This window comes from Haemorhous mexicanus, chromosome 2 (assembly GCF_027477595.1).
Source record: "Haemorhous mexicanus isolate bHaeMex1 chromosome 2, bHaeMex1.pri, whole genome shotgun sequence".
Lineage (NCBI taxonomy): Eukaryota > Metazoa > Chordata > Aves > Passeriformes > Fringillidae > Haemorhous > Haemorhous mexicanus.
The window spans coordinates 19,210,991-19,234,012 of record NC_082342.1 but is presented as its reverse complement, the minus strand read 5'-3'; the positions used below and the strand labels follow the sequence as shown (position 1 = coordinate 19,234,012).

Here is a 23,022-nt window from a genome sequence, read left to right as displayed (position 1 = left end):
AGTGAAATGTAAGGGAGTAAGAAGAAAATTAATCTGCTCATGGATATCCAGCAATCCTTAAATTAATCTGTAGTTGCAGTAAGCTGTATGAAATGCAGTAAAAGAGCACCAATGTAAAATGCAGTTAACCACATTCTTAATAGATATATCAAATCAGATTATGGAAATGGAATCAGCAAAATGCATTTTGACCTCCAGTAAAATACTTTATGAGATCCTTCTTGAAACAATACTTGCAAAATAGAAATTAAAGCCAGTGTGCCAAAAAGAAGATTAAGTTTGTAGTGCATGATATGACATTCTTGCTTAAGCATCTGTTTTTAACACTGGGCCCAATTTTGTTTAAAAATTATATGTAGTTATTGTCAAATTTTATTTAATCTTAAACAGTGGTTGAATGGTGTCTTTGCTGCATTTGCTTGTGATTGGAATTACAGTAAAACAAGCAACTACTAGAGCCTCCAGAGGGTCTGTGAAGCAATGGTCGGTCTGCACAGCTTATGCACACACCATTTCTGCGTGAAGGCTGAATCCAGTGTGTTTGAATACACTGGATTTATCTCTTAGGTGCCACTTTGCTGATCAGCCTTGCACAGAAATCAAAACAAACACTACAAGAGTATCCCAGGAGGTCTGACCCTGATTGGTATCATGAGGGCACAAATCAAGAGGAGAATGAAGAAATGAAAAAAGAGGATGGACTCCTATTTAAAAAAATATATCCAATATTTGAGAACCTACATTCACTTCCACAATCTATTGTGATTGAATCTAGGCAGGTAGATGTGTGGGGATGCTGCTAGGAAAATTAATCCACAAACATCAGAGGTTTATGTCCAAAAAGAAGACAGAGGAGTCCTTTTACTTTATTTGAATAAAGGAAGAGGCCATGGGGCATTCCCCTGGGATCTCTCAGATTTTTGGGGGACACAGGCTCCTTTTTATCTAAATTTCCCAGCCGCATTTCCCTCTGTCTTTCCCCATTGGCTGAGGTACTTGAGAGGCACAGACTTCCCAGAATGCCTGATACCAGAGATTTCCCTCTAATGTATAACCCTCCTTTTTAGTTTTTAATTCTTATGGAATTTAGGGATTTTTCTTCTCCATTGTTTCTTTCATCTTTCAATGCCCAATTTAATTTATCAGCAACCCTAAAGTTTATTTGTAAAACAGGTATCTTTTTCCATTCATCAGTCAGTGGAATCCTTCCCATTCTTTCTTTTATCTCCCAGTGGTAGTTTTATCTACCAGCAGACCCACAGCTTGTTTGTAAAGACAAATCCACTATTCCTCTCAATGGTTTAGGCATTTTGGTTTGTTTTCAATGGAAGTTTGGTCAGAAGAGCTCTCAATTTTAGTATATTCTAGCCCTTATAAATTCCTGTTTGTTGTCAGTCGTTGCATGCTCACAGGTTTGGTTCCTTGTCACAAAAATATACTGACAGGAGGTCTTCAAAAGACATGTAAGGTGTGGCACTTAGGGACACAGGTTAGTGATGTACTTGGTAGCTGTGGGTTAACTGTTGGACCTGGTGACCTTGAGGGTCTTCTCCAACCTAAATTACTTTAGGATTCTGATTTTGGCAATGAGTTGCCGTGCATCCTTACAGATCTTCTTTTCCTGTAGTACAATACTGAGGACTGATTAATGCCTGCCTGATTAATGCCTGTAAACCTCAACTGGCAAGATGTCTGTTGATATATGGCAATAAAACTAAATAACATGCTAAACTTACTGGATACTCATCCAACCTTCTCTTTTCATGAGAAGGTTGTGATTCTGATCACAAGACTAAATTTACCAGTTGTTAATTCTTTTTGTATGCACATGAGAAACAGTTAGACCAAGCAGGATCCAAATTCAGCAACTGTTTCTTCCATCCTAATAACATGTCTACAGAAACAGAAGAACCTGACTGTGGAGGCCTGTCCTTGAAAGGCTTCTATCAGTAGCTTGAGCAAAGCAGTAAGAAAATTAATCTGAAATCAATCTGAAATTCTGTCTCCCTATAAATATCCCCAGTCCTCAATATTTAGAGTCGCGTTTATGCCTTGAAGGCTTTGTATCCCATGCAAAATGTTTATTAGAGAGACTTGATTTTTATTTGGATAAACCACAGTACTTAGGGTTCATGCCAGAGTATTGGTTACAATTTTAAAACACTTATTACAGGATCCCTAAGATGAATAACACCTGGAACAGCTCTGGAAATCATATATAGTTCTGTAGTATAGATGTAAACAATTGCACTCTAGATATCTCATTAGTACCAAACCAGACTATCCCAAACTCCTCTTTTCCACATGTCAGTCTGTCACAAAACTGTTTCTTTTCCTTTTAAAAACTGTCAATAACAATTGCTCAGAACAGATTTGCCCCTCACCTCCCAACACCTGGATTTCAGGGGAGAACAAAACTGTCCTTCCTAATACCTTTTCCTGTAGCTCTTCCAGTTGAGCACATCCTTTTATCCTTTTTTGATACCACAGAAAATTTCTATATTAAGATGCTTCATAAATCAATGTGTATTGTAGGGACTTTGATGACCTGTTTCTGTGCAATTGCCAGAAAGAACAGAAAACCAGTGTTATTAAATAGGTGTGGTTTTTTTTCTCTCCCTCTCTCTCTCTTAGGATGGATTTATAGACTTCTTGGAGTTCATAGCTGCGATAAATTTGGTTATACGAGGGAAAATTGACCAAAAATTGAAGTGGTATTTCAAGCTATATGATGCTGATGGAAATGGATGCATTGACAAAAAAGAACTATTAAGCATATTCAGGGTAAGTAAGTTATGACCAATAGCAAGAGCATTTGATATAGTGCATTGCCCTGAAACAGTGGTTCATCATGTGCTGTAAATGGATTGTCAGTACTTTATCCAATGTTTTATGCTTGTAAAATCAGAATTAACAGTGGCTAGTAGTGACACTCCTGACATTAGTTTCTTCCTTATTGAGCACATCTCAGAAGCATTTTACTTTAAACCATAGTTCTACAGATAAAGTACTTTACTGAAAGTGAAATGTTGTAGAAACAGTAGAGACATTACTGTGATAAACTGTACTACAAGTCAGGGTAAGACAGTAGCAGCATAATGAACAAAACAGATGGTTACAAGTGTATGCGCCAGTCTATGGTGGAAAACTGTCTTCTCAAACTGATCTTAGAGCAAGAAAAATATAGATGTCAATAAAATATTACAATATTTTAATTTTTTGAAAGGCTTTTAGATTTGTTTACTACAAAAACCATTTTAAAACTAAATCACAGAAATATAATTTTAAATCGTGCAGTGATATTTGGATAAAAATACTTCCAAAATTTTCCAGAAAATGGGTCTACTTCAAACCCATAAAACCAAAGAAGTGCAATTATTTTTTTAAAATTATCTTCACAGTTTTCAACTTGATCTAATGAAGTAACATTATCCTCTTCATTAGCTGCTGTCATCCAAAAGTTGTGTTAAGGCTCCTTACAAATATATATGACTCAGTACTGCTCCCTAAATGTACAGGACTCACTACAGATCAAAGTTTTGCTGCAGGGAGCATCAAACCTAAATAGAGATTTAGTGCCATAACAAACAAGGAATGTACTTTTCCTGGATTCTGCATTACTGCTGGTGCCAAGCCAGTTGCTGTTAGAGACTTCTGCCAAAACTGAAAGGAACTGGAGCCAGATGGAGCTACCACGTCAAACAAATAAAGCTGATCACCTAAAGAGCAGCTTTCTAAAGATAGAAGGAGGCTGAATCTTCCAGATTTCTCCTTTGAGACTAATGAAATCTTTCTTTCACAAATATTCTCCATTAATTTTCACCCAGAGCCAATGAGTCAACGGTGTTTCATCTGGGGCTTTATCCAAAATGAGAATTAAAATCAAAATCCTTCCAATGTAAAGAATGTTTATTTTTTAACTTACCTGGTTTTAATACCAGTTTATACCTCTGTGTGTTTCCATCTCTTTTGTAGTATAAGAACTTTAACTTAAACCTGCCTAAATCATTGACCTAGACTAGATTTAAAATGGTGGGCCCAAAAAGAAAAAAAGAACAAACAGGCTCACAGCCATTATGGTGTGCCCAGCTTATAATAAGCATCAGTAAACAACAGCTTGTCCAAAAAGATGTGTAATATCTGAGACATTAATTTAGAAACACAGAAGTGCTATTAAAATTAAATCTGTCTCTACAGCTATGCAAACTATGGACCAACATACCACTACCAAATTCCTTCCAGAAAACCATGCACCCTTTCAACGCCCAGTATTTTCTATTTAAGGGGCTTCTGTGGTAGTCAGTGACACAAACACTTCAGGAACCACTGCTTCACTCTTGGCACTGCAATAAATTTAACTGTGAAAGGGATACAACTTTCTACTTAAGACTGCGGGAGGGTCAGACATATAAAACACCAAAAGTATGAGTTAGTAATAGAAACAAGTTTATGAAACTATTTTTGTAAAATTATTGCTGCTTTTTGAAACTGACAGGAAGTTGGGGCATTTGGAGGTGGCATTTTTATGATTTTATTTCGTCAAGAATTCTTTATCAGTGAATAGATGAATAATTGTTTTAAAATATGAGGTCTAAAATAATATTTGGAAAGAGACACAAAAAGAAACAAGTGGCACATATAGTGACTGATCTTACACAACACAGTTCACCTCAAGATAATTCAAGTGCAGAAAACCAAATTCTAGATTGTGCCCATTATATAATGCATATGAATGTTTATATATGCACATATTTTCCCCGTTAATGGGACACAATTTTGCAAAAACATACATTTATACCTTTACTCCAAATATTGAGTCCTATTGCCACAAAAAAAACCCAAAACCAAACAACACCAAACCAACCAACCAACCAGAAAAAAAAAGGAAAAAAGTAGAGGGGTTTCTTCTGGTTTTCTTATCTTCTCTGAAGGACAAGTAAACTGCCAACTTCCAGGACAGCCAGTCTGACTTTATTTCTGATTACTAAATTCTGACTTTATTTCTGATTACTAAATTAAACACATATTAGTAGAAAAATGACTTAGGCTTTCTCTGCATGTCCTTTCAGATGGGAAAAACAATACTGCATTTAAATCACACAGACCAAAGAGCACTCTCTGAAGGCATGGAACTCTCTAGGGCCAGATAAAAATGCTGATGTGGAATCGAAAGTGAATTACAGAGCAGAGGTACCACAGGGTTCTTCAGACCTTCAGAGATATGCAAATTCATCTGTAATCTCTAGGCTGTGTTATGTTAATTAAATTTCCAGTCCTTATTACTGACGATTTACTTGAAGTAACTATTTATTTAGTGATTTTTGAAAGGGTTTGTGAACTAAAGAGTTGCACTTCAAGTACTGCTTCTGACAGTGTATTGTTTTCACAACTTGATGGGAAAAACTCTGAAAGAACTTTCTGTGTTTCTGCCCTCAGGCAATCCAGGCTATTAATGGTTACACCAACATGAGTGCTGAAGAGTTCACTAACATGATATTTCAGAAGATAGATGTGAACAATGATGGTAAGAATCTAGGTTTTGTTGGCATTGGCAGGGACTCTTCTGCAAGAAGGGATTTGAACATGCAGCTGAAGGATGACTGGTTTAGATAACTGAAAGCCCAAATCTGCTCTTCTTTGCCCTTATTTTACTTCAGTTTCACAGTGGAGTGTAAGTCAACTGACAAAGGAATTACATGCAGTAAGAACAGCTCCTGCACTGTTCATCCAAAATGCCAGTTCTCAGGTTGCATAGTAAAATGAAAGTGTGATTGGCAGTGGGAGAGTAATATATTTGTGTTGGTATAATCTATTTTAAATCCTTTAAAAAAAACCAAATAGGATGAATGGTTGCACATGCTCTAGCATATTCTAAAGACTGGTGAGCAGATTGGATGTTCCTTGAAGTCTGACTGTCAATGAATGCTAAGGTATATGCTCATGGCTTTTCCTCAAGATACTAAATTAAGCCAGTTGGCCTTGCAGTTGGAAACTATAATTTCATATCACTGCTTCAGAGTTGTTTCTAATTGAAAATTTATTACGGATGAATGTCCTTCCTTGTACTTCTAATCATGGAGATAATCCTTCCACTGGCAACTATGTTTTACAGCAATTGCTGCAATCATTAGTAAATTAGGAACATTAGGAAAGCTAAAAAAAGCAAAGTCAGGTCACAGACAGTAATTTTGGGCAGTTTGGCAAAGGGAGGGGCATTTTTATGGTCTTATTTAGTGTATTGAAGTTACTCTTTTAAAGAGTTGTTTGCAATACATAATTCAGAGTATAAACAGTGGTCCTGTGATGCATGTAGAGGATGCCTTAGTGGAGGATTTTTTTGACCCACCTCCTTGGCCCATTCTTTGGTGAAGACAAATTATGAAAGGAGTGCAAATAACACAGTCAAAATCTAACCCAAATTCTATTTTAGGATTATTCACTGCTTTGACCATACGTTTACTGGCAAGTAATAGTTGTATCTGAACTAGACCATCTTTAGTGTCATACATTTTAGCAAGGAAAATCCAAAACATGAGGATTATCTTCATAGCAGCTCCGTTTCAAACAGTTTTCCATAGTTTCTTAGTTTTTAAATTGCTGGAAAGCAACAGGACTAGCTCCACTGAGGAATAGGCCAGGTTTTACCAAATTTAGCTTCAATTATGCTACCTCCTGTAGCTTATTAAAGAAAAGTGCAAATAGACAAAAAAATTGCAAAGTCCTTCCTTATATTAATATACAATAAATAATCCCATGGATTGTAAAGAACAATTCTTAAAACACATCTCCTGTTGGTTTTGCAATTTGTTTTCATTATCTCACAGAAATCTGAGGCCCATCACAGCAGGAGTGAGTCTGGGCCTGCCAGTGTAACCTCATCTGGCAACTGCAGTGTGGTTTGTATGCCTGCTATTGGTACCTCAAAATGCACAGCTTGGGATCAAGAGGAGGGAATCCAAGACCAATTGACCTGAATAAGCAGGAAAACGGGGCAGCATGTCCCTGTGAAGAGTCCAGGTACCCCATCTACCCAAAGACCTGAGTCCAAGGCAATACAGACTGAAGGAGAGGGGAGCCAAGAGGAGTGTCTGGGATAGGAGGAGAGTTCAGAGAAAGTGAGTGGATTAGTGATGAAGCAGGATGATGCATGCAAGTGTACAGAGATGGCTTGTTCTGAGTCTGCTTGTGGAATGATCATATAGGCTGTTGTCGAAAAAAGAAGAACAAACTTCCTCAGGGCTCTGCATGCCAGCTCTTGGTGAGGGTCTTAGTACTTTCATCGAAGCCTAAGAACCAGGACTTCTGTCAATGAGGACTTTCCTCTTTATATGAGCCTTTCACCAGTGTAGCAAGGACATATGTGACTAAACAGAAAGCAAACTTTACTGACTATTGCTAAAAAGGGGTTTTCACATTTTTCAAATGCTGATAGTTTTCCTCTTTCATGTCAAATGATGTTTCCAAGGCTGCCATGGACAAAAAAAACAAGACACAAAAAACCAAAAACAAAAACAAAACAACAACAACAAAAAATCAAAAACCAAAACAAGTAAACAAACAAACAAAAAAACCAACCAAAAAAACCCCAAACCTACAGGGACTACTTACACCTGAAAACAGCCAAAAGTCAGCACACTAAGCATTCACCAGACATACACATGACTGAAACTGCTGCTCCCCTGCACCCTGGGGCCTTAACTCATCCAGCTACTTTCCTCTTTGCCTGGCCCTTGTCATTTCTAATTTTACGGAGAAATCATTCATTGTTGTGAATTTAACAAGAAACTTTAAACCATTGTCAGAGGAAGCAATCTGGCTCTTCTTGTTAAACCAAGATTTATTTCTCCTCTTAAGGTAAAACAGTATCACTGGAATAAGCCCTAGACAGAGAACTGTGGACATTTCTGTGTACTATGCAAACAGACACATGCCTAGAACTGGCCTTTGTTGACAGGGAAAAGAGCAGGAAAAGAGGAAGAACATTAAACAATATTCCTACTCTTCAATAAAAGAGATTTTATTGTTGTCTTGAAACTTCGAAGTTATTAGCTGATTTTGACATGAGCCCAAAAAAATCACACTCTAAATGGCCATTTCAGTTCCTTGAAAGAATTTATCTATCAAACCACTTTGCTGATCTTGTTTTCCCTACATCTGATAATGGCTCTAAATAATCCTAGTAGTCAACACAGGGACTATGACCACTAATCCTTAGCAAATCACACCCTAATCTCTTTTAAAATCAGCTCTAATATAAATTCCAGTTAGCTCAGTGAGAATTGGCCAGTACATCCAAATTCAGCCCTGATACAGGCTTAATTAGAGCCCCTTAACACACATTTATGAGCACTTATAGTTGTTCAGACTTCATTGAAAGCTATGTTTGACCTGTTTTAACAGAAAAACAAGTGAATGAGGATCTGATTGATGCAAAGTGAGAAATCATTAGCAAATACTCTACCTGCATTTGCCTATCAGCAGCTTTCATTAGGGATTCAATCTGGCGTGAATGGTCATTTGTTCACTAGAGAGATTGCTGGGTTTCTCAGCTTCTAAAGATTATCTGACTTTCTTTTAGGGGAACTGACTTTAGAAGAGTTTATCAATGGTGTGGAAAAAGACGAGGACCTAATGGAATTAATTACTAAAAGTTTTGACCTTTCCAACGTACTCAAAGTCATACAGAACGGCAGGAGAAACAGCGTCTGAAGGATCCAGTCATGGAGGTGGTGTCTGTCTCATAATTTCAAGGAAGATAATATTTGCTATATTCAGAGAGGCTGATGTTGTCAAAGCCTGCCTGGGCAATACTGAGCAGCCTTCTCCAGGAGTAACAATTTTCAATCTTTCTATATCTCGTTCTATTTTCTTTATTCTTTCCCTTGCTAATGACTGTGGCAGCCACAGGAAAAAAAAAAAAGAACTGAAAAAAACCCCAACAACTTTTGCCTGCATATAATAGAAAAGATATTTGATGCAGTAAAAGGCTCTATGATCTAGATCTCTATTAACATGTGGTCAAACCCTGGCTGGCTAGCTGCTCACTCACTCCACTCTAGTGGGATGGGAAAGAGAATTGGATGAGCAGAAGTGAGATTACTTGTGGGCTGAGAAAAAAACAGTTTATTATGGAAAGAAAATGCGCACAAGCAAAGCAAAGCAAGGAATTCATTCAGCATTTCCCACAGGCAGGAAAGATGTTCAGCCATCTCCATGGAAAGCATGGATCCATCCAGCATAAGGGTGACTTGAGAAGACAAATGCCACCACTTTGAACATCCTCTCCCCTCCTTCTTCTCACCCAGCTTTATATGCAGAACATGACTCCACATAGTGTGGGACATCCCTGTGGTCGATTGGGGCTGGCTGTCCTGGCTCTGTCCCCTCGCAACTCCTTGTGCACCCCCAGTCCACTCAGTGGTGGGGTGGGGTGAGAGGCAGAAAAGGACTTGTCACTGTGCAAGTGCTTCTCAGCAGTAATGAAAACATCTTTGTGTTATCAATATAGTTTTGGTCACAAATAAAAAGCACAGTCTCATACCAGGTACTATGAAGAAAATTACCACTATCCATACTGAAAACAGCATATTCTCTTCTGCTCAGACTAATGGATACAATAATGAAAATTATGTAAACTGCAACTTTTCTAGAAGACACAAAGTTAATATTTTTTTTCTTTTAATAATGTGTTCTTTAACCTACTATCTAAAGTGTGGGCACAAACTTTTAGATAGGACTGGGTTATATCCAGATGAATTAAGAACAAAGCCTGCTTTGTATTAACCTAACATTTGCTCTAATCAGTACTCAAAATTGGATTAAGTTCTCTGGGAAACACTTCAGCTAGCTTAATATTCCCAAGATGTGTACCCTCCTTAACAAGCTCTCTATTACTCTTGATTTTATTACATTTGTTAATTAAAATACTGTGGTATTTTGATGGTTTTTCCAGGGCTCAGCCACTGTTCTTTTAAATTAACCTTTTATAAAAGTGTTGGAATTAATTTTTTTTTGTCTTTGTAAAACAAAATTAGAAGTTCAAAGAATTGCAAAACTCAAATCATTTTGGAAGCGCTCCCAGAGATTTGTGTCCTTTGACTTTATGTCCTTCTTTGCAAAAAAAAATGTTTTTACTGGGCTCTTTGCCAGGGCTGTATGAAACAAAAGGCAATAGATATAGGGTCACTTGTACTTCTGCAAAACAGACAGCCTTTCCCTGACTAATATAGGTATCTTTGCCCTGTCCAAATACCTCGGTGAAAGCTTTTAGCAATGGAGTCTTTCTGAGATTTCTACCTCCTGTCAAACTGGCTTGCAATTGTCTCTGAATGTGGTAGCCAGGACTGCAGGGAAGGCAACTGCAGGTGGCATGATCACATATTCTTCATGTTTTTAGGAAAGCAGGCTCAAAGCACAACCTTACTTTGTAAATAACAAGACTAATTCTATGAACTGTAATGGAATGGCATTAAATGTGCGCAAAGGGAAAACTATAGCTCTTTCTGGTTCTATCAGTATTGATTCTCTCAAGTCTGTAACAAGTTTTATCAAATTAATATATTATATCATAGGACTAAGTTCTCCGTGAGTGACAATGCCCTGCAGGAATTACACTAATATTAAATACTGTTAGAAACAACAGAATTAAGCAAAATAATTTGTGGAAGGATTGGTGCAAGTTGAACAAAGCAGTTATTAAGACTTCAATATAAAAAAGTTTTTCTTCAAAATTCACTTCAACTCCATGTTCAGTTGCACATGAAATGTACTACTCCATCATCTACAGTTATTATCCCAGGTTCTGGTTGATCAATGAAATGTAGAAAGAATATGCAACATGCATCACTTGACATTACAAACAATTCCGACATTATAGATCTGACATTTGAATCTTTTACATCCTTAATAAAAAAAAAAAACAAGTGTATGAGATTGCTGCTGTTTTGAATTTTATGTTTTTGTATTTATTCATCTTTGACACATACATATGTCACTGTCAGCTTTCTCACACCCAGACTTCTGAAAATCACTGTTCTTAGTCTGATGCTTTTGTATTTAAAGCCTATGAGGGTCTTTCAGAATTCGCTTTACAATATTTAAAATAAAATGGTCCAATCTAAGCAGCTTGGGTGTATGGAAACAGCTGTATTTGGGATTTTTTGTTTTAAATTAATGAAGTGATAGACTTGCAAAATTAGATACTGGAAAAAACACCAATCACTTGTTCTTAAAATTTTAAAAGTTTAATAGTAATAAAATGGTTATAAAAATAGTAATACAATTAGAGTAATAATAATTTGGACAGTTTGAATTAGGACATTACGAGACAATAAAAACAATGAGTTACAGAAGTCCGGGCATCTTTTTCTGGGCAGCACAAGCCCGGAAAAGGACACCCATTAACAGAGGATTAACCTTTAAAAACAATAGCCTGTTGCATATTCATACACCTCATACATGATGCATAAATTCCATTCAAATACAGGATTCTTTCTGGTCATTGTCAACTTCTTCCTCATAAGCCTAACAGCATCATCCTGGCTGTGCAAGTTCGTTTTACCTGATAATGGAACAATAAATTCTCTTTCTCTGGAAGATGCTTTCCTGTGGCTGCCAACTCAGTGCGGCCTTTGTTTAGGAAAAAAGTATTCTACATAGCATAGCTTCTATTTTAACATTTTGTTATAACCTAAAACTATATTTACCACACTACTTAAGAGAATTAATACAGCATTACTTTCTAACACAACACGTATAATACTCATTTTAATATTTGCGAAAAGCCAATAATAAAATACACAGTTTTCACACTACTATCTATATACACTGACTCTTTTTTCATAAGTGGATTTTTTAAAGAGTATTTCCAGTTAAATTTGCCTAATTTTTCTGCATAACTGTAATTATATGATGTGAATTACCAATTCTGAGAGAGTTCTGTATTGCATTATAAAACAATGTATGTAAGGAAATTCTTGGTCATATGTTTTTAGATTAAATTACAAAGGTGTAGCTGAAATGCTCATTTCCTACACTATATTGAAATCATTTAGCAGAAACCTGTGTAATTAAGATGCAAGCATAGATGTATTTTAATGTAAAGACTGTGGCACATAATTACAAAAATTATTTATCTACAGTAACTCCACATGTTGGCAACTATACATAAGATTCTACCCAAATTTTTTTCTAAGTTCATTAACATACATTTCCTTTGACTAGTTAAACACAATTTGATCTCAAGCAGATGCTTGAGATAAATGCATTATGGCCATAACTTCTCTCTAAACTTGTAAGCTGCCCATCAAGCGTATCAGTAAAATCAGGTGACACATGGAAAACTTGTCAAGTGTGACCCCTCCTCCCAAAATCTTGTTCTGAAACAACATGATGCTGCAACTCATCATTCTGGAGGCAATTTGTAGTCACAAAGGTATACTGTAAATTGACCATCAGAATGCCTCATTGAGTTGCTGGTTGAATCGACAGCAGAAAAGGAAAAAGTAAGCCCAGTGTTAGTGCATGTTATATACACACCTCAGTAAACACTTCTGTGGTTCAGGGCATTGCTGACCTGATGATCCTGAAGGTGCTTGAGCCCACAGGGTGCTTTTGCTTAGAAGCCCTGCATGAGAGAAAAGGTTCTTCACCCAGAGACTGGTTGGTCACTGGATCAGGCTCCCCAGGGCAGTGGTCACAGCCCCAAGGCTGCCAGAGCTCAAGAAGCGTTTGGACAATGCTCTCAGGCACAGGGTGTGAGTCCCAGGGATGGTGCTGTGCAGGGCCAGGAGTTGGACTTCATCGTTGGATGGACCTGAAAAGTGACATCTCCTGCTTGGGCCCGCACTGATTTTTGCCTTACAGCAGCCATGTGACAGAAGAGTCAGCCACTAAAGGTAACTTAGTTATTCTAAAGGTGTTGCTGTATCACTGCTTAATTTTTATTTCCACCTCCTCTGCAATAGAATCATAGAAGTGTTTGGCTTGAAAGGGACATTAAAGATCACCTAGTTCCAAATCCCCTGCCACGGGCAGGGAACTTTCCACTAAACCAGTTTACTCAGAGCCTCATCCAGCCTGATCTTGGACACCTCCAAGGGCAAGGAGTCCACAACCTGCAAGACAATTCAAGACACCTAGCTAGGCAGTTTTTACTGTGCTTAAAAACAACACTGTATTCAAACAATAACTTTTGAGTTCCAAAGAACCATCCAGCTCCAGTTTGAAATTAAGGCCTGAATTTTTTGTCACATTTCAAGCTGCACAGTTTACAGAAACTCATGTCCTGTGCAGAATAGTGGAGATGCTGGGAGGACTGGATGGAGTCACAGAGCACCCAAAAATCATAAAGGAAAAGAAAGGGCAAGAAACTATAAAAGGGAAAGGAGGTAGCAAAGATCAGGCCTCAGCAAAGGAATATCATGATGTGACAATCTCTGTCCCTAAGGACATATTCTAAAGGTAAGTCTAAATGTCAAAGTAGGGAAAAGAGGAAAAGGAAGAAGAGACTGAGTCAATGGAGGGCACATTCATGTTCTGTACCTCAGACAACACCTGACAAAAGGTGCACAACAAAACCAGAAATATATGGTACTTAATCTGAGGTCTGTCTGAAATTTGGCTTTCCTTGCTGCCCTAACAGAACCAAAATCTTTTCCAACAATGCACTGAAGGTAAAGCTCAAAAGAGGTCAAACACGTTAGCCTGTATCTCTTTACCATCTCGTGTGCAAAAGGTAACAGTCTTCTGACATTTTCTAGAAATAAATAGTCTTTTGAAATTTTCTAGCATTCAGAAAAAATCAGATTAGCACTGTCACAAATAAAGAATCTGAAATAGTGATAATCTGCCCAGCATTTCTTCTGCACTGGTACTGCACCTGATTTCTCCAGTACCAAGGGAACTGATCACTCAAGACGTTTTCTGTTTATTCACTGAGAATGTTCAACAGCTCAATAAAATAAAGGTACTTTCATTGCTCCTCTCTAGATTATTTTCATTAGCTGTGCAAGTTAGTAAGGTAGCAACGGATGTGTTGGCATGGAGAGTTTTCCATGCTGTGGAAAACTGCTATTTATTTAGGAAACACAGTAAATTCTTCCTCACAAGTTCCTTCTGAATAGCAATTGGTAGCTGAGTGTAAGCAACTGACATAAAGAGAAAATGGTAGTATTTTAGATCTCCTATCCCATGAGCCATCTAGTCACTTGCATATACATAGCTATTACAGATGTCTTAAATTTCACCTTTCCTGGAAAACTCAAAGTACACTCCGAATGATAAATGAATATGAAATTGTTGTCCATTTGTGGTCCCATGTAAGTCAATGATCCCATTGATTGCAAACCAGAACAGAATTTCTTCACTAACATTTAAAGAATAGATCAAATCCTTGATTTATTCAGACTCTTATTAACCTTTTGTGTTGCACTCATTAAACTTTTATTAACCTTTTATGTATTTCAGTGGGTTACTGGTGAAGGCTGTAGGGAAGGAATGAAAGAAGTATTTTGAAACATTTTTTAAAAACAGGTGATGTATTAGAATCATGATAATTTTCCTTTTAAAGGCCAATGAAACATTAATGAAAAGGGTTGACACAGTTTTGAGGGCATCAAAAGAGACTAAACTCCCATCAGGCTTCAGGGACAGCTTTTCATTCTTATCATCCATTCACATGCCCTTCCATCTTTGTTACCAAAGCAATAAAAACTATGTGGGTTGTTTTCTTTTATTCTTTTACACTTGCAGCATACCTCCAGCACTTAGCTTTACTGGTTCTGGACAATATTGGAAGAGTTTGCACCTTTTCTTCTATTTTTATTTAAATATTTGACAAATTGCTTCTAATGTGGAAGATTTCAAACCCCTCCAATTTAAAATACAGATCACTATTAAAAAGCTGCTAACAGAGGGAATATTTGAACATTGCAATTAAACATGTTTTTATTGTTCTTATTATACTAAGGGTGCTCATATCAAAAGAGAATATTTTTTCCCTTGTCCTCATTTATTTTCTAATTAGGTCAGTCTTCCCTTTCATATGCTGTTCACCACCTCAGCCTCTAATGGCCATGTCAGTTAGCAATCAGATTCTACGGAAGAATATAATAATTTAGTCATTTTCTAAGTCATGAAAATATACACAAAAATACACAAAAAATCCAACATGATTTTTAACAATCAGTCAATTTTTTTTTTTTTTTTTTTTTTTTTTGTTATTTAAGATGGTGAGATTCCCAAGTACACAAATTAGGAATCGCTTTTTCTTAGATCATCAGTGGAAAGAGGAAGTTCTTGTCGTGGTAGGTCAGCACATGAGACCCATCATCGTAAGAAGCTTAATTATAAAAAAAAACAAGCAAAATAAATGCATAGTCTTGCTCCCCGAAAAGGGTACCTCCCAGAAATGTGTTCTGTCTGCCAGGGTTAGTAAATGCCTCTGGAGAACACAGTTATAAATATTAATTTGCTATTTTCTGGTGGTTTTGATTGTTGTAGAAAGTACATTTGTGCTCACTCAGATTCACGATGTGTTCTGCTGTCCCCTTCACAGCCTCCTCTATAGACAAGTGACAAATGCTGCCACACACTTGGAGAGAAGCTAAATGTGCACAATAGGCAAGATTGGAAGGGACCAAAAAGATCATCTGCTTACAGCCCTTCGCCATGTGCAGGGATGCCTCCCACCAGACCAGGCTGTACATAATCCCACCCAACCTGGCCTTGAACACTTCCAGGGATAGGGCATTCACAGCTTCTCTGGACATGTTCCAGAGTCTCACCACCCTCACAGAAAAAAATTTCTTCCTAATATCCAATCTAAACCTGCCCTCTTTCAGTGTGAAGCTGTTCCCCCTTGTCCTGTCACTACCTGCCCTTGTAAAAAATCTCCCTCAATGTTTCTTGTAGGCACCCTTCGGGTAGCAGAAGGCTGCAATTAAGTCACCTCAAAGCCTTCTCTTCTCTAGGCTGAACAATCTCAATTCCCTCAGCCTTTCCCCTGGAAGATGGGATTCCATCCCTTTAATGATCTTGGTGACTCTCCCATGGAACTCACTGATTGTTTGCATCTTTTTTCCTGTTTTGGTCTGCTTGTTGCTGAGGTGGGGTTTTTCCCCCTGCAAATCCTTTCTGCTTTCTTCTACTTGTCCAAAGTACTACTGCAAGATCATGGGAGAGGGAAACAAACCCTGAGAACAAGCAAGAGAGGACAGATAAAAATAGCTTTTTGGCATCTGGGGAGTAGCTTTGTGATAGAGAAAACTTTTTACTTACATATGTGCTACTCATGCTGCATGGTTTAATTTCTTTCATTTCTGCTTTGCATTAACATTCAAGGCACACTGAGACGAAGAATCTTCCTTTTTACTGAAGAGATATAATCAAGCATCCTTTCCTGTACATCTAAACCAGAGACATCTGGAAATGAGAGCCATGGTGCAAGGAGGCCTTGTGACACAAGGCTCTACTAATCACTGAAATACATTTCACATGTTGTGGTAATTTGCAGTAAAAACTGCCGCAGATGGTGTTAGTTAATTTCTGTGAAGTTTGTGAGATTAGTATTCGGCTACAAGCCTGTCTTCACATATCATATCTGTGATACTGAACAGAGTGCAGAGATGGAGCAGCCCAAATAAGCAAAATTTTTCTTAAAGGAGATTTTGTTGAGACTCACTATCACTGCAACCTCCATAGTAATCTGGGGACTAGATACAGTGAGCTGTATAAATCCAGTTCTAACTTCCCTCTATAAATAATCCTACTATATATCTGTAAATGATTCCTGATCGGCTGTTGTTTCTCCACACGCTGGTAATCCATGTAATCCTTTAAAACACACAAGCGAAAGGTATAAGGCCTTCACTGGCAGCTCCTTTGCTCCCTCCCAGCACCCATCTCCTTGCTGAGACCCCCCACTTAACAGTGTAAGTCTGTTTTGATCTTACCAGACATCCTCTAATCACAGAGGAATGTCTAAGCAAATAAATGTTAACCTCAGGCATCATAAGAGTAAGGCAGAAAAAGCAATTATTTTGTTTTCTTTCTGAATTATTTAATTGTGCCAGAAAACAAACAGAATCTTTAACTGAGCATATTGGGTTAAGTTACAGGGAGCACAACATTCGTCTTGTTAAAGCAGCACGATAAACAGACATGCAGCTCAGAGTCAGACAACAGGCGCTAGGGGTGCCGGATGATGGGAAGGACCATGGTGTAACAGGGTAGACTGGGAACATGTCCTCAAATGGGGCATTTCCAAGCACAGGTTCTATTAGGAAGCACTGTACTGGCTTGTGTAGCGGGTGTACGGCTGGAGCTAGGGGAGCTGTATGAATCCATAAGTGTGAGAAGCAGGATTGGATTAGTGAATGTAGGCAAGGTGCCTCAGGACACCACAGCTCTGCAGAACCCTGTGCTTCAAGACTTTCAAGGCTTTTCCTGTTCCTCTTGACCTTGCTCCTAATTCTATCTACCTGCACCCAAGCTACCCCAAACAACACATCACACGTTTTTATTTGCTACCTAGCACTTGTTTCCAGATCTTTTATCCCTTATGATTTTTTTTTACACTCCAATTTTTCAGCCACCTTCACACAGACACAATCTTAATTTTAAAGTACTCTTCCTGTAACACATTTCCTTCCACTTCCTTGCAGAGATCTCACAGAAGGCCACTGAAGGGTGGGGGCAGAAAGAGAAGGAGAGAAATTCAGAACTCCAGGCATCAATGCAACTGTCCTTTGCATCTCAGAAGTGACAGGCCAGACAAAGAAACTTTAAGTCTATGACACGTTTAACTGCTCATTTTGCAGTTCACAGTCATCAGGAGTCAGAGAACGGAGACAATCAGGACACGTCTTAAAAGTGATGCCACCCACCAACCCTTTAGCCATAAATTCCTATGAGCTTTGCAAAGGGGGAAGGATTCACAGCACACCCTTTTTTGGGTAGGATATAAGTCAATTTATAACACATAGGTGTACATACCACGTAACTCTGACTTAGCCTGCTATACAAAAATACCCAAGAACACCACACCATGTTTGAGGACTTCCTGGTGTGTAGCAAAGGTGCCCATGCCTTGTGTAACACTACTATCCTTGTTAATGCTGCAGTCTCGGTTATTTGGAAGCCACTGAGATACCTCTGCCCTGGCTACATTCACATCTCCCTTGGCAGGACAGATCCAGCAACAATTGAATTCCACAAAGAGTGCCACAGATGAAAGAGAAGCTGAGGATTGCTTCTTGAAAGGGGAAGGGAAATAGTAGCTCAGACATAGCTCTTATTTTGGTTTTGTTCTCCACAGCAGTGAGCTTAGCTTAGATAAGTGTAAGTCTTCACAACCAGAGCCCAGAAAGACAATTTCCTGTTTTCTCCTGGCAAACACTTCTGCTCTTTAACCCCATAGAGCCTCTATAACCAGACACTACCACAGCATTTGTGCCATTCTGAACAAGACCTTTCACTCCCTGCACACTCCCTGCACACAGTTTGCTCAGCCAACTGTAAATTTTTATGAGCAGTTTTCTAATTAAGACAAAGACACATCCTTATAATGAAAACAATCTTTTCTAGCTGAGGAATCATTGGAGTTTCTTCTGATTTGAGGGACCAGGCATATGTTGTTCAATCATGAAGACCAAATACTATTGTGATCACTTCAAAAGTATCTTGTGGGCTAACACTGGCTTGCCCAGCCATGGTTAAACAATTGCAAATGAGAAACATTCACAGCATGTTTGTGCGTAATTTGTACACTTGGTTCAGAAAGCACTGTGTATAAATCTCAGCTAAATCACTTGCAATGAACAATTCCACCATTCAGTACAGATGCTAAGCATTGGAAGCTTACAGAACATTATGGAAATGTATCTTCCGTCCTCAGGAGATGGGAGAATTTTCCTTCCTGGCACTGAAGGCACGCTTGAACGAGAATATGATTAAACTTTTATAACTGCTCAATGTTTTCTTGGCACAATCAACATTCTTTTCAATAAGCCCTCAGCCTGTTCTGGAAACACAGCCAATATTTGTTGTTCAGTAAATGGGATTTTACTCTTCATTCCCACTGATCTGAGCAACAGAATACATTGATCACAATGAGTACTGTGTTCAAATATTTTAAAACAATTTAATCGGCTCATGCAGGACAGAGGTTAGGTAGCAGTGATGATTACAGCACATCTTTTAGTGGTCTCTGTTACAGATGAATGTGCTTTTATACCACCTCCAATGTACCCAACTGCAATCATCCACTTGTGCAAGCTGGCAGGAATGAATGGGGTCACACGCCGTGGTTGCTTCCTTTCCTTCGAAGGCATATTGAAAGGGACACCACAAGTAGCCGCGCATGCCTCAAGAGGACCAGCATCCAGGGGGGAGATCCTGACCTTTCCATACTGACATGTGTGGGAGCACCTAGGGGAATTGCCTATGATTAGTTAAATGTTAATACTGTCAAGAAGGGGGAAGCTAGACCAGAACTAAGGGTGCGCTTACAGCCTGTTCACTGATGTGCCAACAGCATGTGCTCAACCCTGGGCAAATCACCTCACTCTGCACCTTGGGTTTTCTGTCTAGCAAGGCAAGGTTAATAATTCTTGCCATCTTTTGTGAAGCAGTTTGATACCTATGCAAGAGAGGCACGATGTGACTGGTAAGTTGTGGCATTTGTTCAGCACATTGGTGACACAGTTCTTTGCCAACCCAAGCAGGAGCTAGAGAGCTACTTCTACAAAATGCCTGAGAGAGTGAAGAGTTTGGAGCAAAAGTCAATCCAGACAGCTTCAACAGATGCTGAAAACTGAGAACAGTGGTGAGTAGTAAAAGGGACAAGAATCACTCATTCCTTTTCAAGGAAATTCTCATCCTTTGCTTCAATGGTAATACAATTCTATTAGATCAGATTTCTGAGCTTTTTACCCTGAGTCCTAAATGATTAAAAATTACTTTTGTTCTCTCTTCTGCATTCTCACATGTGATGGAAAAAGGATTGACATTTCTTGGTGATTGCTGTCCTAGTAATTGCTTATTCCTCTATCCACAGATGGAGTGGTTGAACTTGGGATCTGTCTTTATAAATGAGCTGGCAGTCAAACATATTTCAGTGATCAGAAGGCTTCAGAAATAACCAGGTTATACAGCAGAAATAACCTGCTGTAGGTTGAGTCCTGCAGCAGCCAAGCATCCACATGCAACCCAGGACAGAAGAAAACAGAGAAGTCAAGGTAAAGACTTAAGTAGGTGACAGAAGGGGGAAAACATCCCCCTTTGAGAACTGAGAACTTAGTGATGCAAAAGAGTCCTATGAGAACTAAGTGATGCAAAAGCAATGACTCATTATTTCCCATAAGAGAAGTCTCCAAGTAATGGCCAACCTGAAAGAAAAAAACCTCTCATCTTCTTCTTCCTCTACCCCAGGTTTTATTGCTGAGCATAACGTTGTACAACATGGAACATCCCTTTGCTCAATTCAGGTTTAGATGTCTTATTTGGTCTCCTCCTGACTTCTTGCATAGGTCCAACCTACTCACCCTCACTGGAGTGGAGGAGGAGCAGCACAGTGGGGAAAAAAGCAAAAGCCTTGGGTTTGCAACCACTGCTCAGCAATAGCTACACAATTACTGTCTTACTAGCACCACCTTCTTTAACCACAAACCCAAAATTTAGCAACCAAAGGGCTGCTATGAAGAGCTAGCTTCATCACGGCCAGATCCAGTAGATCAGAACCAAAAAATTAAAATAGTGAAATCCCATTCTGGCAGAGGAATGATTAGACTAGAACTAATAAAATTACTCCCAAACAAAATTACACATGCTCTTGACAACAGGGGACAGTACAAAGCCTTCAGAAAACAAGGAATCCAGTAAGCTCAGCCTTAGAGCCTGCTCCAAATGCGCTTCCAGCAGGACTGCCCACAATTTTCAGAAATAGGGAAATTTTAGAACTAATGTTATTAATCCCAGGGCTATGTTTGGAAGCTCAGCAACATTTTTGACTTGACAAGCAAGATCTTTTGATGCCTTCCTGATGGCCAAGTGTGGTTTTTTTTTTTTTGTTTTCTTTCATGCTTTATGTAAGCAGAGTTAACGAGTGCTTGGGTGTGTTTAATTATTATAAGGTTTGGAAACATTTCTCTGTGTAACAGACACTTATGCAGGGACTGCCTTATGTGAAGAAACTAATTTATGACTTTGGGTGGAGTTGTAAGTAAGGAGGTGTAAAATAGCTCTTTCTCTCCCACCTCTCAGAGAGCCGGGAAGGCATAGCTCCTTTGCAGAGGGAATGATAAAAAGTGCCTGCCGCAGCACCTGGCCTGTGCTGACTCTTTTACTGTGGAGTTTTCCTTGGATGCTCACACTTCCCTTCTCCACAGCTCTCCTGCACGCCTACAACTACTCTGCCCTCCACTCTCCTCAGTGGTTTTTTTTTTTTACAGTCTCTGAATTTCTAACTATATTCACTGGCTTGACACCAGCTGAGCTGTGCAAGGTTTTCTGGAAAAAAGCAGTTTTTTATGCTTTTTTATTCCCTTGTACAAAGAGAGAGAGTAGCATGCAATCCCAAAGAAATACACTGAAGAGAGAGGAGTTTGTAATTTCAACAGTCAATGTGATGTTTTGGCTGTATCTGAAGATCAACATTTACAGAAAATAGATGTGTAAATTGTCTTTTATATAGCTCTTCAGAGGTTGCTTTCAGGAAATTATTTATTATTCCAGATGCCTAAGTAGTCAAGGATAGCGACTGACTGGAAAAAGTTCAGAGCAGAATAGTAAAAATGATCACTCAGTGAAGATGTTTTGACTTTTTTTTTTTTTTTTAAGTGATAAGTGGATTAAAGGGATAAAATACAGCTTGAGGCTGGAGTAAATGATGAGCTGCGGAGGACACATACAGGCCTCTCCAAATATGAATAAACACCATGAATAAAACAATAACACACAGCAGTAAACCATAGGGTAAACAATGACACACTCAACTCAGAGCCACAAATTATTCTTCTAGGAGTCAAACTAATCAAAGTTGAAGTTAAATCTTCTGCCATATATTTCTGAATAGATCTATTCAACAGAAAGGCAGAAGATTTAGAGCTTGGACAGAACAGAGGATGAGGTTCTGATGTTACAAAGGCACCTAATTTTTCTTCTTGAAATGTCTTTTTCTGTATCATATTAATACATCCTCTTTTCTAGCAAAAAATGGCACAATGATCACTGTTTACTTATTACTATGTAAACAGTGAACATTGTGCCACTTTCTTTAGTTTGTCAAAAGTTTGATCCACAATCTTGCTTTGAAGTCAAAATAAATTCACCCAAGCATTAGCTAATCTTTGTTGACTTTGTGGTTCTTAAGGTCATGCAGTTTAAAATTTTTTTGGTTACACCTTATCAAATACACCAGTTACTGCTGGCTTAGGATAGTTTCCGTGCACAGTTGCTGAATGTCAATCTCATTTTCTCATACGGGTGATAGAAGAAATTTTTTGCACTTGAGTGCTCCTGTCACTCTACTGAAGTGTACCATGAATTCAAAATAGACAAAAGTAACTTCTGGATAAAATTGAAATAACTGGATCACATCCATGTTTTCCTAGGTTGATGATTACCTCAAATATTAAATAAGTCAGGGGCTACTTCTATTATTTAGGCTGTGAAGTCAGTGAGTCCTAAGCTAGAAAATGTTAGAGGAAAGTATTTAATCTCAGCCTGTGTGTGCACTGTATTTCATCCTTAAGTTATCAAAGCACTCAAGGGGACCACAGAACACCACGATGAAGGCCATGACAACCCTAAACCTGCCAGTGAAAAAACAGAGATAGTCTGATGCTTCTTTTTTAACCCCAAGTGACTTAATGATGCATTTTTTTTTCATATGATTAGCACTTTGAAAGTTGGAAGTATTGGATAGTTAGTTACCTGTTATTTCCTTTTATCCTTCTCTAAATGTGGGGCTCCAGGTCTCATTCTCTGCATATCATGTAAAGCTGGCCCTCAGTATGCATAGAT

The 23,022-nt window shown here is 38.4% G+C and overlaps 1 protein-coding gene across 1 annotated transcript in view; it reads left to right on the top strand.

Moving 5' to 3' along the window:
• Window positions 1-10,791, top strand: part of GUCA1C (guanylate cyclase activator 1C) — a 41,861-nt gene extending 31,070 nt beyond the window's left edge. The window contains exons 2-4 of the mRNA XM_059840341.1: window positions 2,635-2,784; window positions 5,437-5,524; window positions 8,579-10,791. Of these exons, the coding sequence (XP_059696324.1) occupies window positions 2,635-2,784; window positions 5,437-5,524; window positions 8,579-8,709 (369 nt within the window). The 3' untranslated portion in view covers window positions 8,710-10,791. The remainder of the gene's footprint in view (window positions 1-2,634; window positions 2,785-5,436; window positions 5,525-8,578) is intronic.
• The last annotated feature ends 12,231 nt before the right edge of the window (window positions 10,792-23,022 follow it).